The 27,363-nt window shown below is 41.6% G+C and overlaps 1 protein-coding gene across 2 annotated transcripts; it reads left to right on the forward strand.

The window, feature by feature from the left end:
* FAM161A (FAM161 centrosomal protein A) lies at window positions 1-27,363 on the forward strand. 2 transcript variants are annotated; one of them, XM_040623440.1, is made up of 7 exons: window positions 1-2,224; window positions 13,816-14,054; window positions 16,205-17,368; window positions 17,729-17,896; window positions 19,704-19,803; window positions 26,197-26,351; window positions 26,798-27,363. In XM_040623440.1, exons 1-7 carry the CDS (start codon window positions 2,030-2,032, stop codon window positions 26,934-26,936), a joined length of 2,160 nt encoding a protein of 719 aa, XP_040479374.1. In that variant the 5' UTR covers window positions 1-2,029; the 3' UTR covers window positions 26,937-27,363. The 2 variants fall into 2 exon arrangements, with proteins under 2 accessions (XP_040479374.1, XP_040479375.1); XM_040623441.1 differs by lacking the exon at window positions 17,729-17,896.

Below are 27,363 nucleotides of genomic sequence, written 5' to 3' on the forward strand. Positions count from 1 at the left end.
TCTGTTTTGTTTCTTAAATTCCACATATGAGTGAAATCATGGTATCTGTCTTTCTCTGCAAATGTTCTGTATCTTTATAGTGGTATGATTTCATGAGTGTACGCATTTGTCAAAACTCATCCAACTATGCATTTAAAATCTGTTCACTTCACCGTGTTATGTTACATCTCAATACAAAAGTACAAAAACGATTCTTCCCCTGATGTAGGATTTGTCATTTTGTTCTTGTTGCACTATCTGTCCATTTCTGCTCTACATACTTTGCAGCTATATCATTAGATATCTGCAAATATAGAATATTGTTGGTGAATGGAAACTTTTCTGCTCTTCTACACACACACACACACACACACACACACAATGTGTCCTCCACACTCATTCCTTCTAATCTTCCATTTGCAGTGCTTCAGCATGTAGGCCTGTCTTGCTGTTTTGGGGTCAGGCTTACACCAAATCCCAAGAAGGGCACATGTGGCCACAGAACCATCTGCATGTGAATTAACTAGAAGTCCCTACTCTGGTCACTTAGGGCATCCATACATCGTGAGCTTCTGGCTTTGGCTTCTACTCGGAATCAAGCCAGTATCTGTTCAAGTAGGCAAAGCAAGTCTCAGCCAAAACAAAGAACAGCCTGAAGTAGGTGGGGAAATGGGGGATTTTGCAGGTGCTCACATTCCAGCCCATTGTCCAAGAAAGGCTTGATAAACAGGGCTCAGGGTTGCCTGGCTGGCTCAGTCAGTAGAGCATGTGACTCTAGATCTGAGAGTCCTGAGTTCAATCTCCATGATGGGTCTGAAGCTTGGTTAAAAAAAGAAAAGATTAGGGGCGCCTGGATGGCACAGCGGTCAAGCGTCTGCCTTCGGCTCAGGGCGTCATCCCGGCGTTATTGGATGGAGCCCCACATCAGGCTCCTCCGCTATGAGCCTGCTTCTTCCTCTCCCACTCCCCCTGACTGTGTTCCCGCTCTCTCTCTGGCTGTCTCTATCTCTGTCGAATAAATAAAATCTTTTTAAAAAAAAAGATTAAAAAAGAAAAAGGGCTCAGACCGCACAGGTTCTAGGCAGCACGCGCTGCATACTTTAACTTTATGGTGACGATGGCTGGTTGTAGGGCTAGTGGTGGGAGGAGGCTGAAGGACAGGGAGAAGGTAAAAGCAGCCTCAGCCTGAGGTAGTAGGGACTTAGCAGGTGGTTGAGACTGCACCACAGCCACATGATGTAGAGGGAAGTCGCCATTTGAAACGCCCAAATCCTGAGTGGGAAGCTGTTGATGGGGTGAGGTGGAGATGGGGTGTGTCTGTGGTTACTGTCGGGCGCTTGCACACTTAAACCCAACCACCGTAAAGTTAATGGACCCAAACAGAAACGCCCGGTTCCTACACCTGCAGTGCCACTCACTGGTGGGTGAGCCAGGCTCCACCCAACTCTGGGCTTTTATTGGCCAAACTAAGAAAAAAAAAAAACGCGTGGGATAACTAGCAGCCTCGGATTGGTTGATTCCTGCGAGCTCTCAAGTCAGTCAAAGTAGGATGTACCTCCCCCTTTATTCTCTGGTTCCCGGGGGAGCCATGTTAGGTCGCAGATGCAAACTATGCTGCGAGATCCCCACATTATACCATCTGCTTTCCTCTGCCGCCGCCGCCTTCAACAAACGTATTATTTCAATAAATGAAAATGCGCACATTTTTTTCCTACAAAACGAGTTGTTTCACGGGTATAATGTGAGAAGTGTGCGTTTAGGCGGTGAGGCGCGAAGCTGGCGAAGAAGTGCCCTGTTTTGCCTGCCAAGCCTCTAAACCAGGAAAGACTCAGTATTCACTCCCACTATCCAGGAAGCGCCCAGCTTGGGTTTCCCGCAGCCAGAAGGGAGTTTGAGTGACTTTTGGCCCCTCGCGGCCCCTGTAGCGTCCCTAGTTACTGAGCCCCTAGTAACCGCCCTCCCCGAGCCAGGAGCCGCCGGGGTGCCTGAATCAACGCCAGCTTCCCCCGCCCCGAGCCAGCGCGGGCGCTCAGGCCTCGGCGGCGTGGTGATGGCCGCCTCGCACCCAGCGGCGGAACTGGAGGCCTCCAGTCTCGAAATCCTGAAACATCCCAGCACTGGAGCGCAGGTCGCCCAATACAAACGCGAAGACAATTTAGAGGCCCTGGCGGTGGCGGCGGCTGTGGCCTTGGAGGAGGAGGAGGAAGAAGACGGAGAGAAGGCGGTGCTGCCGGCGCTGGCGCGGGTAATGCAGGGGCGGGACGTAGGCTGGGGCTGGGTGTCCGCCGGGCGCTGGCTGAGGGCTGGTCCGCGTCCCTGCTGGGCAGAGGCACCGCCTGGAAAACGCGCGCGATGCTCTGTCCAGGTCCTCCCTACCCAGTAAACCTGACCGGCCACCTTCTCTTTGCCCCCATGGAAGATACTCAAAACGGAGGCATTGGAAAATCTTTTAATTTTCAACAAAGAGATTGAAAAAATTTATTGGAGCGCATTTATTTCTAGAGAGTATAAAGTACAGAAGTTTACTTTGCTCCAGCATCTGTTGGAAGTAGTTACTGCGTTTTCTTTTCAGCTTGTGGAAAACTGATGTACCCCATAGTGGATAACCCATAAAACTCAGGTGAATCAGCTGTGCTGTCAGGTGTGTTTTATTATCACCTTAAAGTCTTGGTTACTAGTGCATTTTAATACAACATTGTACATGAGAGGTGGTGTTTAAAATCATTTAGTTCAGTGGGCAGATCATACACAGATTAAAGTTAAGTATCCAGAGAAGCAAATTACTGAGGTTTCATTTTCCTAAACGACTCTTCAGTGTGAGAAGCCTTTTCACCCATCAATTTTCAGTGTCAAATGTGTCGTGAACACCTGCCCATCAGGTAGAGGGCTGAGGCTGCCATCTGCTCTATTCACTTAAGAGATGGGAACATTGAATTTTAACTAGCAATGTACCAATATAAATCTCCTTACCCACCAGTTAGAGATTTTTTTAAAAGATTTTTATTTATTTATTTGTCAGAGAGAGGGAGAGCAAGCACACAAGCAGGGGGAGTGGCAGGCAGAGGAAGAAGCAGGCTCCCGGCTGAGCAGGGAGCCGGATGCGGTACTGATCCCAGAACCACGGGATCATGACCTGAGCCCAAGGCAGACCTTAACTGACTGAGCCACCCAGGCATCCTACCAGTTAAAGATTCTTAATACCATTTGTCCAAAGCTTCTCAGATGCAAAACATTATGGTCTATGGCTAATAAAATCACCAGATATTTTGGAATTCTAATCTTTTTACACTAAAACTGTTGATAAGAAAATCTGTAGCAGCACCTTTTATGGTAAGTATTTCACCAACAGACAAACTCCTTGAGATCCTCCAGAGTAAGGCAGATTGAGACCCTGAACATGAACCAGGGTCAGAGTCCTGGGAACAGTTTCATTCATGATAAAGCTTCCCCACAACACAAATCTCAGTAGGCAAAGTGATAGAGGAAAAAGTTTTGAATGGTGGAAGAGGATTGGGAGTCCTGGATTAGGTTCCATTCTCTGCCATTTGCTAGGTGATACTAAGATGTAACTTTCTTCAATCTCAGTTTCCTTATATGTAAAAGAACTGTAATAAATGTCTCTCTCATCCCACCAGGATATTAGGAGAACCAAATGAGAAAATGTGTGTCATATCTAAACAGTTTATATAAATTCGTAATAATAACAACTGCCAGTGAGACTGTCATTTGAACAACTCATCCAAAGATTAAATCTCCTTTGGCTTGCTGTGCTAGAGGAGTCAGTCATTTCTGAGGTGGCTGGCATACTTCCAGAGTGCCCTGCTAAACTGCAAATTTGTATTAGAAATTTAGTACCATAGGAGAGATTAGTTTATCTAATAAGCTAGTTTTAAAGGGACAGGATCCTATCAAGCAAACAGAAAAGGGTGCTACGTCTTTTGGGTTTGACACTGTTCTAAGACTACCACACATGGAGGGTCCAAAAGCAAACCTGGATGAGCTGCCGCAGTAGACCTGATAGTCAGAGGGTATCGGTTGGAGGAAGAAGCCCTGGAAAGGCAGGAAAGGGTCCAGGAGCCAAGCATGTCTTCTTCACAGTTTGTCTTGGGTCTCTACCTTGATTTTTAAAGATTAATTTGTCTCAACTTTGTCATCTATAAAATGTAGTAAGCTCAGATACTACGTGCACCACACAACACTGATTAGAGGGGCGCCTGGGTGGCTCAGTTGGTTAAGTGTCTGACTCCTGATTTCAGCTCAGGCCTTGATCTCACGTCTTGATCTCAGGGTTCTGAGTTCAAGCCCCACATTGGGCTCCACGCTGGACATGGAGCCTACTTTAAAAAAAAGAAAAAAAAGATTGATTAGAGAACCAACTGTTACAGTAGGCTCCTTTCAGTTCTTTAGTTTGCCAAAGCCAACCCCATCCCCCTCCCACACACCCTTTGCAGGACTCTGAGGCAGGTTCCTTGATTCTAGCCTCAGTTGAAGAAAGCACTCCATAGGCCTTGTTATGTGGTTAATGATGACATGGGTAAAGCAATATTCTTTAATATTCACAGTTAAAGTTTCACTGACTTTCCTAATGGGATAACCTTTTTCAACAAATATCAAGCGGTTATTAAGTGCTAGTTACTGACTATTCATTCAGTTGTGAGTGAAGCAGACATAGAGCACATTGTCACAAAGCTTCCAGTCTGGTAGGGAAGCTAGATAATACAAAATGAATAGTCAAATGATTATAAGATGAGAAATGCTGGGAAAGAAATGAGCAGGCTTCTATGATTAAAAAGAGAAGTAGCCAGGAACCTACTTAAATGAATTAACATTTAAGTCAATGCCTGGTAGATGAGAAAGAGCAGCCATTTGAAGACTAGGGGTAGACAAAGCATTCCAAGCAGAGGGAACATCATGTGCAGAGAGCCTTAGACAGGAAGAGAAAAGAGCTTTGTGTGATTAAGGATCTGAAAAGAGAGAAGGGGTAGTGAGGAAGGGGGCAGGGAAGGAGATGAGGTTAGAGAAGTTAGCTGGGCCTGATCATTCAGGGCCTTTTAGACCACGGTAAGGAGGCTAGTGTTTACTGTTTGTACAGGTACAGCAGGAGGTCCTTGAAGACTTTTAAGAGATCTGACATGTTTCTGTTTACATTTTTAAAAGACGACTGATGGCTCTTTGGAGAATGATTGGAGGCTTTGACAAAGCAGAAGTAAGAAAATTGGTTAGGAAGCTCTTGTGGTAATTCAGGGGCCAGGGTTGGTGGCTTGGTCCTAGTCCAGGAGAGGTGGCAAGAAGTGGACAGATTTCTTTAGAATGGATAGGACTTACTGTTAGATTGCATGTGAAGGCCAAGGAAGAGGAAGAAATCAAGAATGTTCACTCCCAGGTTTCTTGTTTGACCAGTGTATGAAAAGTAATGCCATTTACTGAATTGGGGATAACTTGGGGAGGAATAGATTTACAAGCTGGAGGGGAATCAGGATTTCAGTTTTTTGGGTTTTTTTTTTAAGATTTATTTATTAATTTTAGAGAGAGAGCATGAGCCGGAGGGGCAAAAGAGAGTGACAGAATTTCAAACAGACTCTGCACTGAGCATAAAGCTGAAGCAGGGCTTGATCTCACGACCCTGAGATCTCAATCCTGAGATTAGGACCTGAGCCAGAACAAGAGTCAGACGCTCAACCGACTGTGCCACCCCAGCGTCCCAGGGTTTCAGTTCTGAACAGGGTAAATTTGAGATGCCTGTGAAACTACCAAGTGGAAATATGTAGGAAACAGTTGGGCCTATGAAACCGTAGTCCTGGGGTCTGGATTATATAGACTTCTATCTGGGAGTTTCCAGCATTTTTAAGACTATGGGAAAGGATGAAGTCATTTAGGGAGAGAGTGTAGAAAAAGAAGAGAAAGGACCTAGTATAGAACTCTGAAGAACATAGCATTGAAGGGGTGTCTGGCTGGCTCTGTAGGTGGAGCATGGGACTCTTAATCTCAGGGTCCTGAGTTCAGGCACCACTTTGGGCATGGAGCCTACTTAAAAAAAATAAAAATAAAAAAAAAATAAAAATAAAAAAAATATATATATATATATTAAAAAAAAAAAAAGTGCCTTGGTGGCTTAGCCGGTAGAGTGTCTGAGTCTTGGTTTCAGCTCAGGTTGGGTGGTGATCTCAGGATTGTGAGATAGAGCCCTCCCCTTCCCTCCAGCTCCACACTCAGCAGGGAGTCTGCTTGAGATTCTCTCCTTCTCTCTCTGCTCCTCTCCACCGCTCACGCTCACACTCTCTCTCTAAAATAAATAAATCAATCTTAAAAGAAAAAAAAAGGAGAAGAAGAACCTAGCGTTTAATAGTCAGGTAGAGAAAAGGGAACAAAAGAGATTAAGGACCAACTACAGTGGTAGAAGGGTTATCACAAGGGGTGTAAGTTTCCCATTCACTGGTTTTAGTGATGAGGAAAAGGGTTAAATGCTGCTAAGAGAAAGGATATTTCATCTCTGAAACAGGAGGAAAGGAGAAAAGGGCTGTAAAAGTGGGCAGTTTTGTAGATGGGAAGATGAATGAACTTCCCTCTGATGGTTTCTGTTTTCTTAAAGAAATAGAAGAGTTCTCATGGGAAGTTGGGGGCTGGGTCCGTGGGAGCAGGTAGAAGAGCTGGGGAAAGTGAGAGCCACCTTTCAGAAGGAAGGAAGGGGAAGTGCTAGGCAGACCAAGTGTCCATTAGAAATTGTTCAGTTTGGGGGCACCTGGGTGGCTCACCAGTTAAGCGTCTGCCTTAGCTCAGTGGGATCGAGCTCTGTGTTGAGCTCCCTGCTCAGTGGGGAGTCTTTCTCCCTCTCCCTCTGCCCCTCTGCCGGCTTGTGCTCTCTCTCTCTCTCAAATAAATAAAATCTTTTTTTTTTAAGATTTTATTTATTTATTTGACAGAGATAGAGGCAGCCAGCGAGAGAGGGAACACAAGCAGGGAGAGTGGGAGAGGAAGAAGCAGACTCCTAGCAGAGGAGCCTGATGTGGGACTCGATCCCATAACTCCGGGATCACGCCCTGAGCCGAAGGCAGACGCTTAACCGCTGTGCCACCCAGGCGCCCCAATAAATAAAATCTTTTAAGAAAAGAAATTGTTCGGTTTTTTTTGGGGGGGTGGCAGGTTCCCTTTTTTTTTTAAGATTTATTTATCTGAGAGAGATAGTGGAAGGGGCAGAGGGAGAGGGAGAGAAAGAATTTGAGGCCAACTCCGCACTGAGCTGGGAGTCTGGCACAGGGCTCGATCTCACAACCCTGAGATCAGGACCTGAGCCAAAATCAAGAGTCAGACACTCCATCGACTGAGCCAAACAGGCACCCCAGATATTGTTCAGTTTTTAATTTAGTATTAATATTCACAAAACACACTTTTTATTTTCTTTTATTTTTTAATTTTACTTATTTATTTTTAAGTAGGCTCCACACGCAAAATGGGCTTGAACTCAGGACCCTGAGATCAAGACCTGAGCTGAGACCTAGAGTCAAACGCTTAACCTGCTGAGCCCCCAGGCGCCCCTCATTTTATTTTTTTAAGTTACATTTCAATTATGGAAATAACATATGAACACATTCTCCTTTTAAAATTTCAAATGCTACAAGGGCTCCTGGCTGGCTCAGTCAGTAGAGCATGTGACTCTTACCTTGGGCTTGTGAGTTTGAGCACAGTTTGGGTGTAGAGGTTACTTAAAAATAAAATCTTAAAAAATGTCAAATGCTACAAATAAGACACAGGCCCTTTTAACACTTCTCCCACAAAAAAGAAAATCTGACTCCTCCCATTGGTTAGCCACTGTTTTGAAACCAATATATAGTCTTCTGGGCTTTTTTCTGTTTCCTGTGTATATGATATTGTAATATATGGTCACATTTTGTATATACATATTGTTCTGCAGCTTGCATTTTGTCTTATATTTATTGGGGGTTTATCCATGCTAGTATATGTATATCTACCTTATTCCTTAGAAATCTTTTCAATGCAAAGAAGTTTTTAAATAAAAATTCCAGAACTGCAGATGATACCACATAGACTAAAACACAGATAATTATGAGTGCTAGTTACTAATGAAGCAACATGTGCTAGGAGTCATTATCTAAATGGGTCAAGCCAACCTAGGGAAGATTATCCTCTAATCTGGTGGCTACATGTACAACATTCCATAGAAAGCTGAACATTTAAAGGGAAAGCATGCTATTTTAGGTTCTTGGAAAATAATGTCTTTGGCCTACGTTATTTGATTTACTAAATATTTTCTTCTGTGTGGAGATAAAGATGACATTAGAATTGGAAGTTGCTTATTAACCATTCACCTGTTTTAGATAAAACACTGTGAGATCAGTTTATCTAAAAAATTAAAACTATTACGCTGAAATGGAATGGATAGTGGGCAAAAGTCAGCACCTAAGTAAAGTTTGTGAGACCTGCACCATCTTGTCAAAAGCTACTCATGCTTCTAGAACTTTTCAAACAGTTTTTCCAGGTCCAAATATATTTTATCCTTTTTGTGAAAATGATTGTTCTAGGGCCTCCTTTTAAGGGACATTCTGAAAGAAAGAATGACGAGCGTACAGATGCTTTTGCCAAAAACAGTTCTTTGGAATATCCTCCTGGTTTTAATTGTAGTTTTTGGAAAATGAGCCCTTTCCTCAATACTGAGTAGAATATAGCTCTTTAGGGCAGCCAGTATTTCTTCAAAAGATTCAGTCTTCTGTGAGGAAATACCTATCTTCTTTTCCCTGTGGAAACTTAATATTTTTTTTAGTTTATATTCATTCATCCAACAAATATTTCTTGAGTATTTGCCATTGGCCAAGAACTTTCTAGGCACTGGGAACACAGCCATGAACAAAGACAAGGATGATGCTTCCCTTTTTGTAGGGACAGGCATACGATACACAAGTAAAGTCATGTAGAATGTCAGTTGGTGGTGAGTACTTATGAAAAAAATAAAGCAGAAAAGGGAGGCTGACAATGAGTGGGGGGAGAGGTTGTAATTTCAAATAGGGTAGTCAGTGAAGACTTGTTGAGAAGATGACATTTCATTAAGACCTGAAGGAGTGAGCAAGTGAGCCATGCAAATATCTGGAGGAAGAGCGTTCAGGGAGAGGGAACAGCAGGTGCAAAGGTCCGGAGGTGATTTTGCTGATTCTGTGAGCATTGGAAAAACTGCAAACTGGAATCAGGTGCTGCTACTAGAGTGAACTGCTGCTGCCCAGGGGAAGAACCATTGCTGGGGAGGCTCAAGCAGACAGAGAACTAACAGGAAAGAATAAAAGTCCCTTCCTCTTCCAGCCTTGCAGTTTCCCTCTAGTCTTTCTTTTGGCAGAGCCTAGTGGGGAACAGCTGGCAAAGCAGAAACACTGCAGAACCCCATCCCCAGCATCACATAGCAGGGTATTGAAGGGTGGCATTGGAGCCAAGAGACAATAGTTTAACACCTGCACACCTACTTTATGTGTCACTACATTGATGTTCAGAAGGTAAGTGCCCATGTCACATGGCTACGAAGTGCAGAACCTAGGCTTGAATGAGAATTCTACCACCATGCCTGTAATCTTTCTCCCAAGGCATGACAACGCTCCAAACTGAAAAGTGATTTAACTTCCATACGGGTGTTTCTTATTGAAGGGTTATAAGGAAGCTGAAACCAGGTAACCAGTGAGTGGTTGGGAGCCAGTAGTTAGATGAGAAATGGGAACCACTTCCTGCTTGCTCCCCAAAATTGCTTTATGCATTTTGCTCTCCTCTTATCCTGCAACTTTGTGCACCTTGCTCCCCACCATATTGTCCACCTCTGCTGCTTTTACTAATGTCATTTAGCTTCATCTGGAAGTTTGAGTACCCTTTTCCTTTTTCCCCCTATACTCTCTCTGACCCCCCAGATTCTTCCATGGTTTGACTCATCTCAAATATCACCTCCTCCAGGAAGCCTTCCTTTATCTTCCAAACTCAAACCAAACCAAAGTTCCTTTTGTTTGAATACTGTTATCACTTGGTCTTTGTATCTCTCATGACCGCTTTCTCCTTCATATCAGTCCTCCTTACCCTGCTTATTTAAATGTTGGTGTATGCCAGCATTTCCATCCTCAGGTTTTCATCTCTCAGTGCTTCATTCTCCCTAGGCAACCTTATCCACATCTAAAGCTGTACCTGTCACTTTTGTGTGCACTGCTACCTGCCATATCTCCCTCTCCAGCCCACCCTTATTACCAACTCTCCACATATATTCCACCCGCCCTGGTTTCCTGGACATCTGGCTGCCCTACTATCCCCTCAAACTCAGTGTGTCTGAGACAGATTAGGCAGATTAGTTTCCTTTCCCTAAAACACTTCTCCACTGTATTCCCTGTATCGATGAGTGACAGCACCACCATCTACCTAGACAGACAGCACTCCAAACAGAAATCTTTTTTCTTGCCCACAACCCAGGTCATTATCAAGTTGACACTTCAGCCTCCCAGATCTCCCAAGGCAGCCTCCTTTCTTTTGTCCCTGGCATTGCTCCCTTTATTTTACCCTTCATATCTCTAACTCAGACCTTTGCAATACCCCATTAACTACTGCCAAACTTAGCTTCCTTCACTCGCTCCTACTTGCCACGAGAAGACTCCTTCTGGGGCGCCTGGGTGGCCAAGATGTTTGGGTGTCTGCTCAGGTTATGATCTCCAGGTCCTGGGATCGAGCCCCATGTCAGGCTCCTGGTTCAGCAGGGAGTCTGTTTCTCCCTCTGCCTCTCCCCCTGCTTGTGCTCTCTCTGTCTTTCTCTCTCAAATGAATAAATAAAATCTAAAAAAAAAAAAAAAAAAAAAAAGACTCCTTCTGAGCATTACTATGTCACTCTTCTGCTCACATTCTTCAAGGCTCCTGTTGGCTATGGCCTGGACACCTGGTCTCTTGGCTGGGGCTCTTGACTTACCTTTTTCACCTTGTTTCCCACCCTCCTCTGGGTTCCACATATCCTGTTCCCCACTGCCACTCAGACTACCTCTCTCTGAGCACATAATGCCTGTTCCTTCCACTTGTGGCTAAAAAACCCCTTTTGCCTTCAGGAGGAGTGCGGTGTGCCTTTGGAGCCTAACAGATTTGGGATTGAATACCAGCTCTGCTACTTACGAGCTGTGTGAATGCAGGCAGGTCACCTAACTTCTCTGAGCCTCAGTTTCCTTAAGATCACACTACCTGCTAGTAGTGCCTCAGATTTCTTTGTTTTTCACTGCTTCCTTGATTTGGCACACTGTCCTCACCCATCCTTATGTCTCCAGTCTGACTCACCTCTGTAAGTTCTCTGTCTTCTTTCTCCCTAGTCAGAGTTAGGCATTCTTTCTATGAGTTCTCATGGTGTCTTATATCGTGACATACGTGGTCACTCATTTGTCTTCCCTGTTCAGCTGGGAGCAGCTTGTGGGCAGGGGTTGGGAGTTCTGTCTCATTCAAAGTCTGCTATTGATTTATTTGCATGTCCTCTGCAACACTAGCTGGAAGCTTCTGGAAGGTGGAGTTTTTATCTGATTTGTATCTTTCAGGAGCCAGCTGAGTGCTGGATGTCTCTAAATATTTAATGACTGGGGAAGTTAACAAAGTTCTCATCCCCACAGCTAAGAAAGTAATGGTGAGGAGCACATACAGAAACAGCAGAAAATATCAGAATTCTCTTACTTGAGTTGTAGGACATATATAAAGCAATTCTCTGAGTCATAAATTTGTTGGTAATAAATTTCTGCATATGAGTTCTTTTGAGGAAAACTTATTTTCCTTCATTTGCTTTCTTTTTTTTTTTAAAGATTTTACTTATTTATTTGACAGAGATAGAGACAGCCAGCGAGAGAGGGAACACAAGCAGGGGGAGTGGGAGAGGAAGAAGCAGGCTCACAGCAGAGGAGCCTGATGTGGGGCTCGATCCCACAACGCCGGGATCACGCCCTGAGCCGAAGGCAGACGCCCAACCACTGTGCCACCCAGGCGCCCCCATTTGCTTTCTTTAAGTTACCCCAGGTGGTGTAACACTGGCCTCTTGTGCACTGTTTTTAGTCCATTAAAAAACAACAACAACAACAACAAACAAACAAAACACCATACCTGTAACTATTTGTATACAATTGATGTTATGAATTTTCCTGCTGGGAGAAGCTACTCAATTTTGTTTTCTAGAGTCTTATCAGATTGTTATGTGTCTATAATTTTCTATGGCAAATATGCTTTTTTCATTTTGAGTCTATTTCAGGCAGTAGGTTAAATTTAAAACCATGGTCAGCAGCCCTTTATGCATAGCCTCACAAATAATTTCAACTGTTTCTCAACTGAGAAAATATTTTAAAAATTTTTACTTATACAGAAAATGGGATTTTATCTCCTTAATTGTTTCAGTTAAAGAACGTTGAAAGGGGGCACCTGGGTGGCTCAGTCGTTTAAGCATCTGCCTTCGGCTCAGGTCATGATCCCAGGGTGCTGGGATCGAGCCCTGCATCAGGCTCCCTGCTTAGCAGGAAGCCTGCTTCTCCCACTGCCTGCCATCCCCCCTGTTTGTGCTTGCTCACGTGTGCGCTCTCTTTCTCTCTCTCTCTGTCAAATAAATAAAATCTTAAAAGAAAAAAAAAAGAACATTGAAATGTATACGAAAGGAGTGAGGGAGGAAGATAGACCCTTCTAGGCATGACCTGTCAATAGCATAGCTGCACTGTGTGTAGTTACTATACTGTACTACTCTTGTTCTCTTGTCACCCCCGAAGACTCTGTCACTCATGGGAGCTGTTGCCCACAGAAGTGGCTGTTCTGATGGGCCCTCCTACCCCCTCCCACACCATCCTGTTCCCTCCTGAGGCATCTAGGAGACCTTCTCCCTGGCTCCTTGGTGAGCCAATGAGAAATTTGTTCCCTCCATTCCCCTGTCCCCATTCTCCCATTTCCCTGACTTCTCTCTTTCACTGTCTTTTCTTCAGTAGCACATCCTTGAGGCCCACACTGCAGGAGCCCAGCTAGGGGAGGGTGTTGGGCTGTGTCTGGCTGGTTTGCAGCAGGAAGAACTGTTTTTCTTCATCTCCGTTAAAACTTACAACTCAGAAGGAGGTTCTTTATAAAGGGTGGTTTGGTTCTACCCTGTTCTGGTTAATGGGTTAGTACATGACCTGGGAATTTAACCATCCTATGTAAAATGAATTAAATAGCATTTCTTTCCTGGCAACTTGATGTCTCTCTGTCTCTCTCTCGCTCTTTCTTTTCTTTTTTTCTTTCTTTCTTTCTTTTTTAAGATTCATTCATTTATTTTAGAGAAAGGAGGGGAGGGGCAGAGGGAGAGAGAGAATCTCAAATAGATTCCCTGACTCAGGGCCCAATCCCACGATCCCAAGATCATGACCAGAGCCAAAATCAAGAGTCAGACACTCAACTGACTGAGCCACCCAGGTGCCCTGTCTCTTATTCTTTTTTTTTTTTCTAAAGATTTTATTTATTTATCTGACATAGAGACAGCCAGCGAGAGAGGGAACACAAGCAGGGGGAGTGGGAGAGGAAGAAGCCCGCTCCCAGCAGAGGGGCCTGATGCGGGTCTCCATCCCAGAACGCTAGGATCATGCCCTGAGCCAAAGGCAGACGCTTAACGACTGTGCTACCCAGGCGCCCCCCCGTCTCTTATTCTTAACAAAATGTCATTAGGGGAAAATGTACATAGTCCACAAATAACTTATAATCCATTATGCGTATGTAGCCTACAAGTAATGTATAACCTAATTAAGTGTACACTTTAAGAAGCAGCATTGGGAATTGGTGTCAGCTTAATTTGTCTTTCAGTTCTAAACACCATATAACAGGTTTTTTTCCTCCTACCAGGCTGATTTTAACACCAACATTTCTGAGGTGGATGAACAAACACGTATAAGTGATGAGGACTTTGTGAACTTTTCTGATATATACCACTCTAATGAAGAGTATTTTAGGGAGCTAGAAAAACTGAAAGCTGCCCACTTGGAAACTATGGCAAAGTTAGAGAAGATGTACCAGAATAAATTAAATTTAAAAGAAGTTCAGCCAGTGATCATCAGGGAAGAAGTTTCTAGTGTCTCTTCCAGGTGAGTTTGTACATAACGTTATTTGTGGGCCGTAAAATGTATACTTAAAAGTGCAGAACAAAACTATTTCCGAATATTTTCTCTCGACTATCCTTTGTACTTTTAATGATATACAGAGGTTGGATTTTATTTGAAATGTGTAATGGCTTATCCACCAATGGCTGCTTGTTTTGAGAGTCATTGGTGGTATTTAGTCTTTTCTCTCTGAACTGTCACTCATAGAACTGGAGATACGTATCAAATATTTAGTCTGGGCCATTTTTATTTTTATTTATTAAAGATTTTATTTTTAAATAGTCTCTACATCTAATGTGGGACTTGAACTTACAACCCGAAATCAAGAGTTGCATGCTCTTCCAACTGAGCCAGCCAGGCGCCTCTAGTCTAGGCCATTTTTAAATGATAAATATTAAAATTTAATTTTAAAAACCCTTTACATCATGTGGATTAACATGAGCTCAGGGGCACCTGAGTGGCTCAGTCAGTTAAGCATCCTATCCTTGATTTCAACTCAGGTCTTGATCTCAGGGTTGTGAGTTCAAGCCCTGTGTTGGGCTCCATGCCTAGCATGGAGCCTGCTTATAAAATAAAACAACAACAACAAAACATGTGCTCATTAAAAATATAAAGTACAGGTATAGCTCTCTCTCTTGAGTGCTTCTGCTCTTGTAACTCAAGAGTGTACCTTTTTTTTTCTTTTAAAGATTTTATTTATTTATTTGACAGAGAGAGACAGCCAGCGAGAGAGGAAACACAGGCAGTGGGAGTGGGAGAGGAGGAAGCAGGCTCTCAGCAAAGGAGCCTCATGTGGGGCTCGATCCCAGCACCCTGGGACCATGCCCTGAGCCGAAGGCAGACGCTTAACGACTGAGCCACTCAGGCGCCCCTCAAGAGTGTACTTTTTGCTTTGATAAACTTTCCCACTTCTGTTACTCAAAAAAATAAATAATACACACACATACATATGTATATGTGTGTATACACACACACACACACACACACAGAGTTCAGGACTAAGACATAAATCTGATTCAGGTTTTCAAAGTAGTCTATAATTTCTGGACCCATTTCTGCTATGAACTCTCTTGTTTTGAAACTTGAGACAGGTCCCTTAACTCAGCCAGTTGGTCAGTGCTAATTGTGCATCTCCTGTGTGCCAGAAGTTGCCTGGGCACTGAGGGGTCAAAAATCAAGATGCCCTTAAGGAGCTCAAAGACTAGCTGAGAACCAAAAATTGTGATACAACATGATGTAACAGTGTTATGGAGACAGGAAGAAACAACTGATCATGTCATGGTTTTGGTACAGGGATGCAGGCAGGAATTTTCTATGGAACTATCCTATCCAAGTCCAGTATTAAAGGAGGAGTAGCTGTAGCAGATGCAGGAAGCAAGGAGTGGGCTTCAAGGCAACACAAACCATGTGTGCAGAGGCACAGCGGCATGAGAAATCATGGTATGTGTGAGGAACTTCATGTGGTTGGACATGACTTAAGATTGGTAACTGGAGGTAGAGAAAGGCAAGAGGTGAAACAGGAAAGGTAGACCGGGGCTAGTCTTTTTCTTTTCTTTTTTTTTTTTAAGATTTATTTATTTATTTGAGAAAGAGAGAGAATGAGCAAGAGAGAGCACAAGCCAGGGGGAGAGGCAGAGGGAGAGGGAGAAGCAGACTCCCCGCTGAGCAAGGAGCCCGATGTGGGGCTTGATCCCAGGACCCTGGGATCATGACCTGAGCCGAAGGCAGACGCTTAACCGACTGAGCCAGCAAGACACCCCAGAAAAGGGGCTAGTCTTGAAGGACTTTATAATCTAGACTTTGTTGCAATGGGATATAATAGAAAAGTTTCAGGAAGGGGAGTGATGTGACTAGATGTATGTTTTGGGATGGTGACTCTGGAAAACATGTGAAGAATTTAATAGAGGTTAGCCGCAAAGAGTCTCTGCTGTCTCAGGTTCCCCTGTGAAATGAGGGAATTGAATTAGATTTTTTATAGGTGTCTCTTAGCTCTATTCTAAATAAAAATGATAATTATAAGGCCTCTCTGTCCAGTTCCTATCTTCTAACTGATTATACCTTGATCTTATAGTTCCTAATTTTTATATTTGGTCACATGCAACTGATAATGTAACTTAATTATTCTTCTCATTTAGGTCTGATTCAGAAAAGAACTCCTATCACCCTGTCTCGTTAATGACATCATTTTCAGAGCCTGATTTAGGGCAGTCTTCCTCCTTGATTATGTCTTCCTCTGAAGATGAGTTGCCCAACTCAGAAAAAGAGTATCCTGAGAAAAAGAGGGTGTTGAGCTATGCTGAAGAGCTCATCAACAACATGTGGACAAACTTTTCTGTTGAAGATTATATTCAGTACAAAGATGCTAAATTCCCAGCAGTTGAAAAAACAAAGAAGAAACCAAGAGAATGGGTGCCAAAGATTACAGTACCTGAGCCTTTTCAAATGATGATCCGGGAACAGAGGAAAAAAGAAGAGAACATGAAATCTAAATCAGACACTGAAACGGTACGCCAACTGCTCAAAAAACAAGAAGAGGAATCAGAGTGTAAGAAAAAATTCCGAGCCAATCCGGTTCCTGCATTCGTCTTTCTCCCCCTTTATCATGACATAGTCAAGCAAAATGAAGAACGCAGGAGATGTTTGAAGGAAAAAACCAAAGAAGCTCTTTTGGCCTCACAAAAGCCATTTAAGTTTATTGCAAGGGAGGAGCAGAAGCAAGCAATCCGGGAAAAGCAGCTGAGAGACTTGTGTAAGTCTAAAAAGAAAACAAATCGATTTAAGGCCAGACCTATACCCCGATCTACTTATGGCTCAACCTCCAATGAAAAGTTAAAAGAAGAAGAGCTCTACAGAGACATTATGACCCAGCTGAGAGCCCAAGAGCTTCTACAGAATTCATCCCCTCTGCCTTGTAGGTCAGGTCACACAAGTGCTCCGAGGAAGCTCAAGTGTCCTGGACAGGCTGAAAAGCTGAAGGGTAAACACAAGTTTAGATGCCAGACTGCTGATTTTGAAGACCATCCTCAGAGATACCAGAAACACCTCTCAGAACAGAAGTGTTTAAAACTCCTCACCGGCCATAAACCATCTGATCTTCACGCGGCCTCCAATACATCCGCTAAAAGAGAGAAAATTGCGGCAGACGTTGCAGCCAATGAAGAACTTTTGAAAGAAACACGGCCCAGTCTGTCTCCAAGGCACAAGCCAGCAGTTAGAAGTGCAAGTGCAAAGCCTGTGCCTTGTAACTGCAACCCTCCGATGCCCACAGTAGCTTCCAGAGGAAGAGAACAAGCCACGAGGTAAATGACTAGGACGTAGTACCAGCTGACTCATGGCTGCTGAAGTAGTGTTTGTAGCTCCGATGATTTTAATGTCGGTCAGTTCGAAAATCTGAAGAAATTATATTTGGTCATATATTTTACTATATAAGATAGAGCATTTTGCCAGAGGGTGTTCTCCTAAGAAATTAATATATTTTCCATTTTATGAATCTTCGGGGATAGAAAAGATTAGTCAGCCTGTTGATTTCCAGTCTCGCAAGTCAGAGCCTTCTCAAAAGGTCGCCTTTTTTCAACATTTGAATTTTCCTGTGTTAAATCTTTGCTACACAACATTCTCTTTGGCTTAAAGGGAATTAAGCCTTAGTTTGTTGCCCTCAGGAGATCACTTGAGGAAAAGAAAATGTTGGAAGAAGAGAGAAATCGGATCCTAACTAAGCAGAAGCAAAGACTGAAAGAATTGCAGAAACTCCTGACAATCCGGGCTAAGGCTTATGACTCACATCAAAGTTTAGCTCAAATGTCAAAATCCAGAGTCCTATCTCTCAGGTATCATAAAAGAATCCTGAACCTCCAGATCACTGGTTTTCAAACTTTCTTTTTTAATCAGCGGATACAATATAGGAACAGATTAATTCGTATTTTAGTTTCTGGATTCAAGTTGCTACCACTTAGACTCAGCGTCCACACACATACGTATTCACACCCACTCACTCACGTCACCTCATGGGGAGGACCATAATGCCATGTTGATGAACAGAAACGTTTACTAGCATGGCCATAGTTAATAGTTGTAACCTTATGTCAGTATCTAATCTTTTCTTTTTCTTTCTTTCTTTATTTTTTTTTTGAGTAAGTTCCGTGCCCAATGTGGGGCCTAAATGTGACACGATCTGAGACCAAGAGTTCTATGCTCTACTGATTGAGCCAGGCAGGGGCCCCTTATTTATACTATTTTTGATTGCACAGTACAATATTGAGAAAAATCTTTTTTTTTTAAGTTTTTTATTTTAATTCCAGTATAAACATAGAAAAATCCTGATTCATACAGATAAAGCTCTTTTTTAATAGTTCGCCATGTAATCCCAGAATATTCTTTAATAAATAGATCTTTCAAAGAGCTTTGTTCTAAGGTCTGCATGAAATCTGATATCACATATTAACATTTTGATGTTAATTAACACCAATTATGTGATGTGTCAATTAACACATGTGTGTAAGTGTTTAGTGCTGTGCGTTGCATTTCATTGCAGTTTTAATATAAATATAATATAAATAAATAAAAATATTTGCAGAACCCCTTCACAGAACACTGGAATTCTGCAGTATAAAGTTTGAAAACCAGTGTTCCAGAGGAACATTTTTATGTAAAAATGTTCATGTTTAAGTAGGAAAATATCTCCCCCAAAGCTCGGTAAGTAATACAGTTTATTAATTTTTAATCTGATTTATAAGTACCCCCCCAATCTATATTTGCTTTTAATTATGAGTGTTCCTTTTTAAATACATACTATTTGTAATAATAATTATATTCCTTTATAATGTATATTATGTTTATATTCCTTATAATGTATATCAGTGTAATTCAGTGATGGAGCTTAATTTGATGAACTTGAGCAAAAATTTTTAGAAATATACTGTTCACCCTAAGAAAGTAAACTGAATTTTTCGTAATACCAAGTTTGTGTATAGTTAAGCATAATTACCATTCTATAGTACAATTATTTTCTCTAATCCGTGAAATCTTATTACCTTAGTAGAGTTAGTATGTTTTACAGAAAGGAAATAGAGTATTTTATTCATTATAAGATCTTGTGCAAATAGTAAGTACATTTACCGTGAATTTATGTATTTGGTTCCTTTTCCTCTGTATGTCCTATCCCTTTACTCCCTATTTTCCCCTGACCTGCTCCCATTTAATTACCTTTGCCACCAACCTGTAGGAGAACTTGTTTAGGGAGAAAAAGAAGAGCAAGGTCTTGATTTTCAGAAGAAATTCCTTAAAGAGAAGATACCTAATTTGGACTGAATTTTCTTGGTTTTCTGCACTTAAAATTGAGTTAAGAGGGCATCTATTCATCTCTTCAAGCCAGTTTAAAGCATATTTAATATATTATGTCTTGAAAATTTCAGAAACATCAGAATATCCAGACTGTTCCCAGGATGTAAAATGTGTGCTCTCACAGCCTAGGGTTTTTATTCTGCATTCCATAGACTTTCACCAGTCTAGGGAAGGAATTACGGTAAACTGTAAGCCGTGCTCGTAATTTAATTCCTGATTTATCAGCTGAGCTAAATGTTATATGTGTAAGTTACTATTTCTTTTTAAAATTCCATTCCTTTTATTTGATTTTAGAAAGAGTGAAAAGGAAAGGATGAGAGAATACCGACGAGAACTAGAAGAAAGAGAAGAAAAATTAAAACACAGGCCGCTACTATTTGAAAGAGTCGCTCAGGTTGTGTTTGTTGGAATTTAAGGCTACGGTCAGCTTTTTTTTTTTTTTAACATCTCTAGCTCCTAACTCACAGTCCATTTTTCTTATATAGTTTATTGAGACATATTATTGGTTTTGTGACCGCCTCATCAAATCAGTCAAGTACGTTTTCGCTTAGATCTGCCCGTCAGCCCTTGTTGAGGAGACGTGTCAGCTTGGTAAAGAGCATGCTGCTAATGCAGTCACACTCAAAGTGAGAGCTGCACAACCTGGGTTTCGTGGCTGGTCTTTTTTTTTTTTTTTTTTTTTTTTAGTACCAACTTAGCCGTGTATTAAGGTGAGTCTTCATGCTGTGATTTGGAAGTCTTTGAAGAATTAAAAAATGAAACCAAATGCTAATGGAATCAGATTTATTTCTGCCAGTTCTTTTTTCGGTGTCATTGAGCTGTAACTGGCCTAGAGCACTGTGGAAGGTTAAGATGTACAACGTGTGACCTGACATACATATATGGCAAGACGATTACTACCGTAAGTTTGGTTAATAACCCACACCTCATTAGGTACCAAACTTTTAGGATTTACTAAAATCTGACGTTTTAGGATTTTCTCTCTTAGCAACTTCCAAATGTGCCATACAGTTGGTATCAACTACAGTCCTCATGTTGTACATTACATTCCCAGTACCTGTTTATTTTATAATTAGAGGTTTATACCTTTGACCACCTTCATCTAGCCCCTGGTAACCACATATCTGATCTGTTTTTCTATGAGTTTGTTTTGTTTTTGTTTTTAGATGCCACATATAAGTGAGATCGATAGCATTTGTCTTCCTCTGTCTGACTTATTTCACTTAGCATAAAGTCCTCAAAGTCTATCCAGATTGTTGCCTATGACAGGACTTCCTTTTTAATGGCCGAATAGTATTCCTTTGCACATATACCACATTTTCTTTACCCATTCATCTTTTGACGGATACTTACCTTGTTTCCACATCTTGGCTATTATAAATAATGCTTCATTGAGTGTGAGGGTACAAATATCTCTTCAACATAGCGATTTTCTTTCCTTCAGATAAATAGCCAGAAGTTGAGTATTGCTGGATTGTATTGTATTTCTGTTTTTAACTTTTTGAGGGACCTCCATACTGTTTTCCATAGCGGTGGTACTAATTCTTACAGCAGTGCCCAAGGGCTCCCTTTTCTCCACATCCTCACTAGCACAGCATTTGTTATCTCTTGTCTTTTTGATCCTAGCCATCCTAACAGGTGTGAGGCGATACCTCATTGTGTAGTTTTGATTTGCAGTTGCCTGATGATTAGTGCTGTTGAGCACCTTTTCATGTACCTGTTGACCATTTGAATATCTTCTTTGGAAAAATGTATATATTCAGATCCTTTGCCCATTTTAAATTGGATTATTTGGGCTTTTGCTATTGACTTGTATGAGTTCTTTATATATTTTAGATATTAACCCGTTATCAGATATATCATTTGCAAATATTTTCTCCATTCAGTAGCTTGCCTTTTCATTTTGTTGATCGGTTTTTTTTTAAGTGAGTCTATAATTTTCATTCTTATCTACAATTACTGAAAGGACTTCCTTTTCATTGGGAAAATAATTTGATCCTATGGATGGTGAGTCCTGATTTTACTAAATTTATAGTCGGTTTTACAGTCTTCCCCTGAGAGATATCCATTTCGCATCATCTTCTCCTTTGTTCTCACAAGGGAGGTGTTCTTATGGGTGACGTAGCTAACAATAGAATCACTGGAGGTTACAGGTGCTGTGTTGTGAATTTCAAGCTGTTGCGTTTGGAGCTTCCTGGCAGCATTACAGGACCGCCCTTCTCAATGATGCACTGAGGACAGGGACATGTATTATAGGTGAATTTACATATTCAGTCTCTCAGAGTTATGGGAACCCTCTACTTACAGATTTGGATATAATTTTATGTAATACTTTTCATCTTAAGGGGTGGGTTTCTTTTTTAATATCTCAGTTTCAACTTTAGAGGGAAAAATACAGAAAAATTCTGTATTACCTAGTGGAAAGTGATTGACTTTTAGCTCAAAGCAGTCATTTCCAACTCCCAACTGCAGAGTGTTCTATCTTTTTGTCGGTGGTTTTACCTACGCAGATTTCCCACACATTCATCTTGCCTTCCTCTTTAACTTCCTATTTTTGTTGGGCCACAATTTTGGTGGCTGGGAACCATTTTTACTCCCCCTTTCAGTTGTCACTGAGAGACCTGACAAGTTTTCTTCCCAAATAATTTTTGGATCTGCCTTTCTCCATTCCTGATGGTGAAATGCTACGTGAACCCTCTATTATCTCCTGAGTTATTGTAATGGTTTGACTGTTTTCCGGCCTTGCTTTTTGCAAAGCCACCCATTATATTTTCAGCTTACCATTCCCGTTCGGTTGCCAAAACATTAACCCTGGATAGGTAGTAAATAACCTCTGGTAACAGTGACAGTCATGCATTTTCACTGATTCTACTCGTTCTCATTTTCAATGAATGGTAGCAAGAGGTCTTGTCACTGACTTCTTCAAACAGGACTACAAAGTGGGTATTCCTGTATTACAGAGGAAAAAACTGAAGTTCAAAGAAGGTAAGTAACTAGTAAGTTTTATAGTCAGTCAGTAATTTAACTAGGATTGGACCCAAATCCGTCTGCTTCCGAACACTTAAGACTAATACTGTCCTGCTTTCTCCCAGAAAATACCTCCATGAGTCTCAGCATAGTGTATAGAACTCTCTATACTCTGATCCCTGTTAACGTCTAATTGAGTAGATTCTAAATACTAAACCAAATTCATCAACCCCGGCACTGCCCCCACCCCCTCACCATGGACACCCTTTACTCTGAGACCATACCAGACTACTAGTTTCAAACTTGAAATCTTTGTTCATTCTGTCGCTGAACACTCTTAGCGCCTCTTCCTGTTTTTCCTCCTAATCTTTCAAGTCCGTATTAAATCACTTCTTGCATTGTTTCCCAGGTAGGATCAGGTGCCCTTTCCGGTGTTTTTTACCCTCTGCATGCCTCTGTCTTCGCTCCTGCTACACTGCATGGGAATTAGCTGTTTCGGGATCTCTCTTCCCTTCTAGCTAGTTTGTTTTAAAGGTCGTGGTCAAATCTTTGTATTCCCAGCACCTCGCACCTAGAATAACGTCTGGCACAGAGGAGATGTTAATAAACATTTGTTGAACCAAAACTGTTAGGATCAGATAATGACCTCTTGTTTTTTTTTCTTGGATTAGCTGGGGGAGAGGGGGGGAGAGCGCCGCCCTGACCTGTTAGTAATGCTCTCAGCCTGAGTAAGCCGTTGTGCCGTGCTGTGAATTCCCGCTGCTTCTGAGCCCAGAGAATGTGAGGCAAAATAAGTAGCGTGTGTAAATTAAAGCCACAGAGAAATGTTAAATGTCCAAAGCATAGGTCAGTTTCACAGCTGGTTCTACTTCTGCCACTTCTGGCCCTCACATATTCCGGTCCCTTTTTGTCCGAAAACACTTTTCTCTCTCCATATATGACCCGCTACCTCCCGTGAGGACTTGTTAACAAAAGAAGTATGCAGTAATTAAGTAAGTGGAAGAAATACTATAAATGAAACTTATGGTTATGGAAAATAAGTATTTTCCCCCTTCACATGGGGGCACAAATTTTCATCATTGCATGTTATTTTGGTTTCCTGAAGAAGCAACACTAATTTTTTTTTGCAATCTTTGATAGTAAAATAATCATAGTTATTTTATTTCAAAGATTTTATTTGTCAAGAGAGAACACAAGCAAGGGAAGTGGTAGACAGGGAGAGGGAGAAGCAGGCTCCCCGCTGAGCAAGGAGTCCGATGCAGGGCTCGATCTCAGGACCCTGGGATCATGACCTGAGCCAAAGTCAGATGCTTAACCCACTGAGCTACCCAGGTGCCCCCATACGGTTATTTTAATTGTTCCTTTAATCTCATAGTCTGTGCAATTCTTTGCATGGTGAAATGCAAGGAGGAAATATTTATTTCAATTAAGAATAATTATATGCTATTCACCTTGATACAAAATAGTAAAAGGTAATTAATTCTATATATAGAGTGACTGGCAGTGACTCACCATTGCTTTGGTTTTGTTAACATAAATTAGTGCAGTTTTTTCTTGCAGTCTGTTTTGCTGTGACTATTGCTGCTAATTAACAGCTGTTATTTAATAAATTCACTCACAACTTTGTGCATTATCCATTTATTAGTGTTAATTGTGATCTTGCTGTTGTTGAGTTATTCTCTAGCAGAGTAAGCCTATGATCTGGGACAGAACAAACCATGTTGTCCTGTTTCTTGGAAATCACAGGGTTTACTAATTGAGTAGATTCTAAATTCTAAACCAAAATCAGATGAAGACTTATGAGCACTGACTTTGGTATCATTTTAATCTCTTTTATATTTAATTTGCTTACATCAGCATATACTGTTCTTAATGCATTTAGAGTTAGGTTTGGGGTTTCTTTACAGTCTTTGGGGCATAATTCTTATCTTCTCACTTTGCCATGACTTTCAGTTCCTCAGGGCTTGTGTGTTGGTGTTCATAGCCTCTCGATGCATTTTTTTTAAAGATTTTATTTATTTATTCGAGAGAGAGAGAGAACACGGAGCACGGGGGAAGGGGAGAGGGAGAAGCAGATTCCCCGCTGAGCCGGGAGCCTGATGTCGGACTCAATCCCAGTACCCTGGGATCACGATCTGAGCTGAAGGCAGACACTTAACTGACTGAGCCACCCAGGCGCCCCTCTGGATGCATTTTTATTAACTTTTCTAAAAATTGTTATTCATAGTGGGTGCATTTTAGCAACAGTTGAGTGCATTTTCAGTTTTCCAGATCATCAGGAAATCACTGGTGACAGTTTATCCATTGTAATCAGTCTTTGCTATCTTGGTTTCTGCCATGGAACACTAGATGCTCTGGTCCCTCGTTATGCTGGAGTCACTCTAGGCAGATAAATATCTGACAGCTGCATTGCTGAAGTCAGGCTTAAGCTACCTTCGAACTCCGGGATGAGCGCTGCTACTTAGAGAAAGCTGCATGGTAGAGTGGAAAAGACCCAGGAAATGGTCAAGAGACTTGGTTCTACCACTCACTATCCTTGTGACCTTAAGCAAACTGCTGGACTTTAGTGGTGGTGGAAGGAGTGTTTTAGTTTCCTTGTTTGTTAAATTTGGGGGTGAGACTGGGTGCTCTCCCACACCCTTTCCAATATGGGGTGCCATTGGTGCACTGGAACTGGCCCATTCCTAGTCACCTTGCTTCAGTTGAAGGTCCAGATGGCAATTCTTGGCCCTATACTCGTAAGAGGTAAAAGGGGACCAAAGCCTGTGACCCTGGAAAGCCTGTGGTCTCAGGAACCGATGACTTCTGACTTGCTTCAGGTGTGAGAGGGTCATCACAACTCTACAGGTCCCAAAGCCAGGAAACAACTTTCTGGAGATTTGAACCCAGTTCTAAATTCTTGTTCTTTTTTCTGTATCCGTTGATTCCTCCAGAGTAGAGGTAACAACAGTGATGATTTTGTCATCCTTGATAGATTAGAGATATGGCAAGTAAAGAATAAAAATTACAGTGGTACATAAAAGAACCCTCTGACAACTATCACAAACTTATTTTCTTCCTGGTTTTTCCAGATAGTCTTGAACAGTCATAAAAGTGTATTTTTAAAAAGTATATAAAACAGGTAGAGTGTAAAGAATAACTATAGGTCAAAACTCATGTGGCTACTACCTAGGTTAGCAAACAGAACATTGCCAGCACCCCAGAAACCCTATGTGCCCTTCCCACATCAAAACCCCCTCCCGCTCCCTAGAGGTAACCACCATTCTAATTTTTGAGATTAGCATTTCCTTGTTTTTGCTATTATTGTTGTTTGTGTTTTGCAGTCTTACTATCCTTTGTACCTATCCCTACACAGTATAGTTTAGTTTTGCCCGTTTGGGGATTTCATGTAAATGAATCATACATACTATATGTATTCTCTTGTGTGTTGCTGCTTTTGCTTAGTATTATGTTCATGGGATCCATCCATGTTGTCATGTACAACTAGAGTTCATTCATTGTCATTGCTTTATTTTACTCTGTTGTATGAGTATACCACTATTTATCCGTCCTATCGTTGAGAGATTTTTGGGTTGTCTCCAGTTTGGGGCTGTTACAAACAGTACTGTCCCGAGGGTTTTGGTACAGGTCTTCTGGGGCACATATGTGGGAGCTTCTCCGGGTATATGTCTGGGGGTGGGATTGCTGGTCAGAAGGTCTGCATACTGTCAGCCACCTGTGATTATGGGATTTAATTTTCACTGGAGCTTTTAACCCATATATTTTTAATGGAAATTTGAAGTCTTTTGTTCTCCTCTAAAAAGGATTGTCTTTCCTATAGAAAAATGCAAGAATGGCAGCAGAAAAGCATTATTCTAATACCCTAAAAGCACTAGGACTATCTGACGAGTTTGTTTCAAAGAAAGGCCAAAGTGGAAAAATAATTGAGTACTTCAGCAATCAAGAGATGAAGCGTTTCATTGAAGATAAAGAAAGGTAACATATATAAGATGTCTAAATTATTTACCTTTGAAAAAATTCTTACCTGCCAGAAAGCATAAAATTATGTCCTCTATTTTTAAAAGATCTTTTAATCTAACAAAATACATGTAAACTATTGTAAAACATTGATATTTTAATACTTGACACATTCAAAATATTACATGGTAATGAAGTATCTTGTTTTTAAAGCAGAATAATTTAAATTTCTGACTGACATAAACGATGAAAATAATAAGATGATTTCAAATTAAGTTTAAAGAGCCAGTCAAGGTTTGAAATAGATTAGTTCCCAATTGGCAGTTTCATAGAGTTTTCTTGATAAATCGGAGCTCATACACTCGAGGAAGGAAGACTTCTTGATGGCATACAGTGCCAAAGGTTTGTTGACCTTTAAACCAAATCATTTTTCCTTTGAAAGATTGATCAATTTCTTCCTCCAGCTTTGATGAAGAAGAAAAAATAGAAGAAAGAGAGAATGGGGAAGAAAATCATTTTATTGATACGAACAGCCAGGATTCTTACAAGGAAAAAGAGGAAGCTGATGAAGAGAGCGGAGAAGAGAAATCTGTTAAGGAGTAACACGGAATCGGCGGGTCTCCTGTCTGTGCCGAGCTGTCGATGGTGGCCGTGGGCCTTAGCACCCGTGCTTGCGGTGTTAAGAGCATCGATGAGAGCCCTCCGATAGGTACAGGGCTCTTGAGCAAAGTTATCTGTAGCCTGAAAAGGCCAAATCCAGCCGAAAGGTTGTTGGGTCAGTTAGAGTAAGACTTTGCCGAGTCAGGTTTTTTAATCGCTCCATATGGTTTGCAACTTTGACCTTACTTGTATGTCTAAAAAAGCATTTGAGAATCATAGCTGTCACAAACTGATTAGTTATAAAAGTATGTGTTACTTCCTTATTTGGGGTGGAAACAAATGGCGTGGCAGTGAGAGCAGAGAGAAGTATTGGCTTTTGGTGATTTGAAAAAAATTTTCTGGAAAGTCTGAATCAATAAATATCTTTAAA

The sequence above is a fragment of the Ursus maritimus genome, unplaced genomic scaffold (assembly GCF_017311325.1).
Source record: "Ursus maritimus isolate PB19 unplaced genomic scaffold, ASM1731132v1 scaffold_6, whole genome shotgun sequence".
Classification (NCBI taxonomy): domain Eukaryota; kingdom Metazoa; phylum Chordata; class Mammalia; order Carnivora; family Ursidae; genus Ursus; species Ursus maritimus.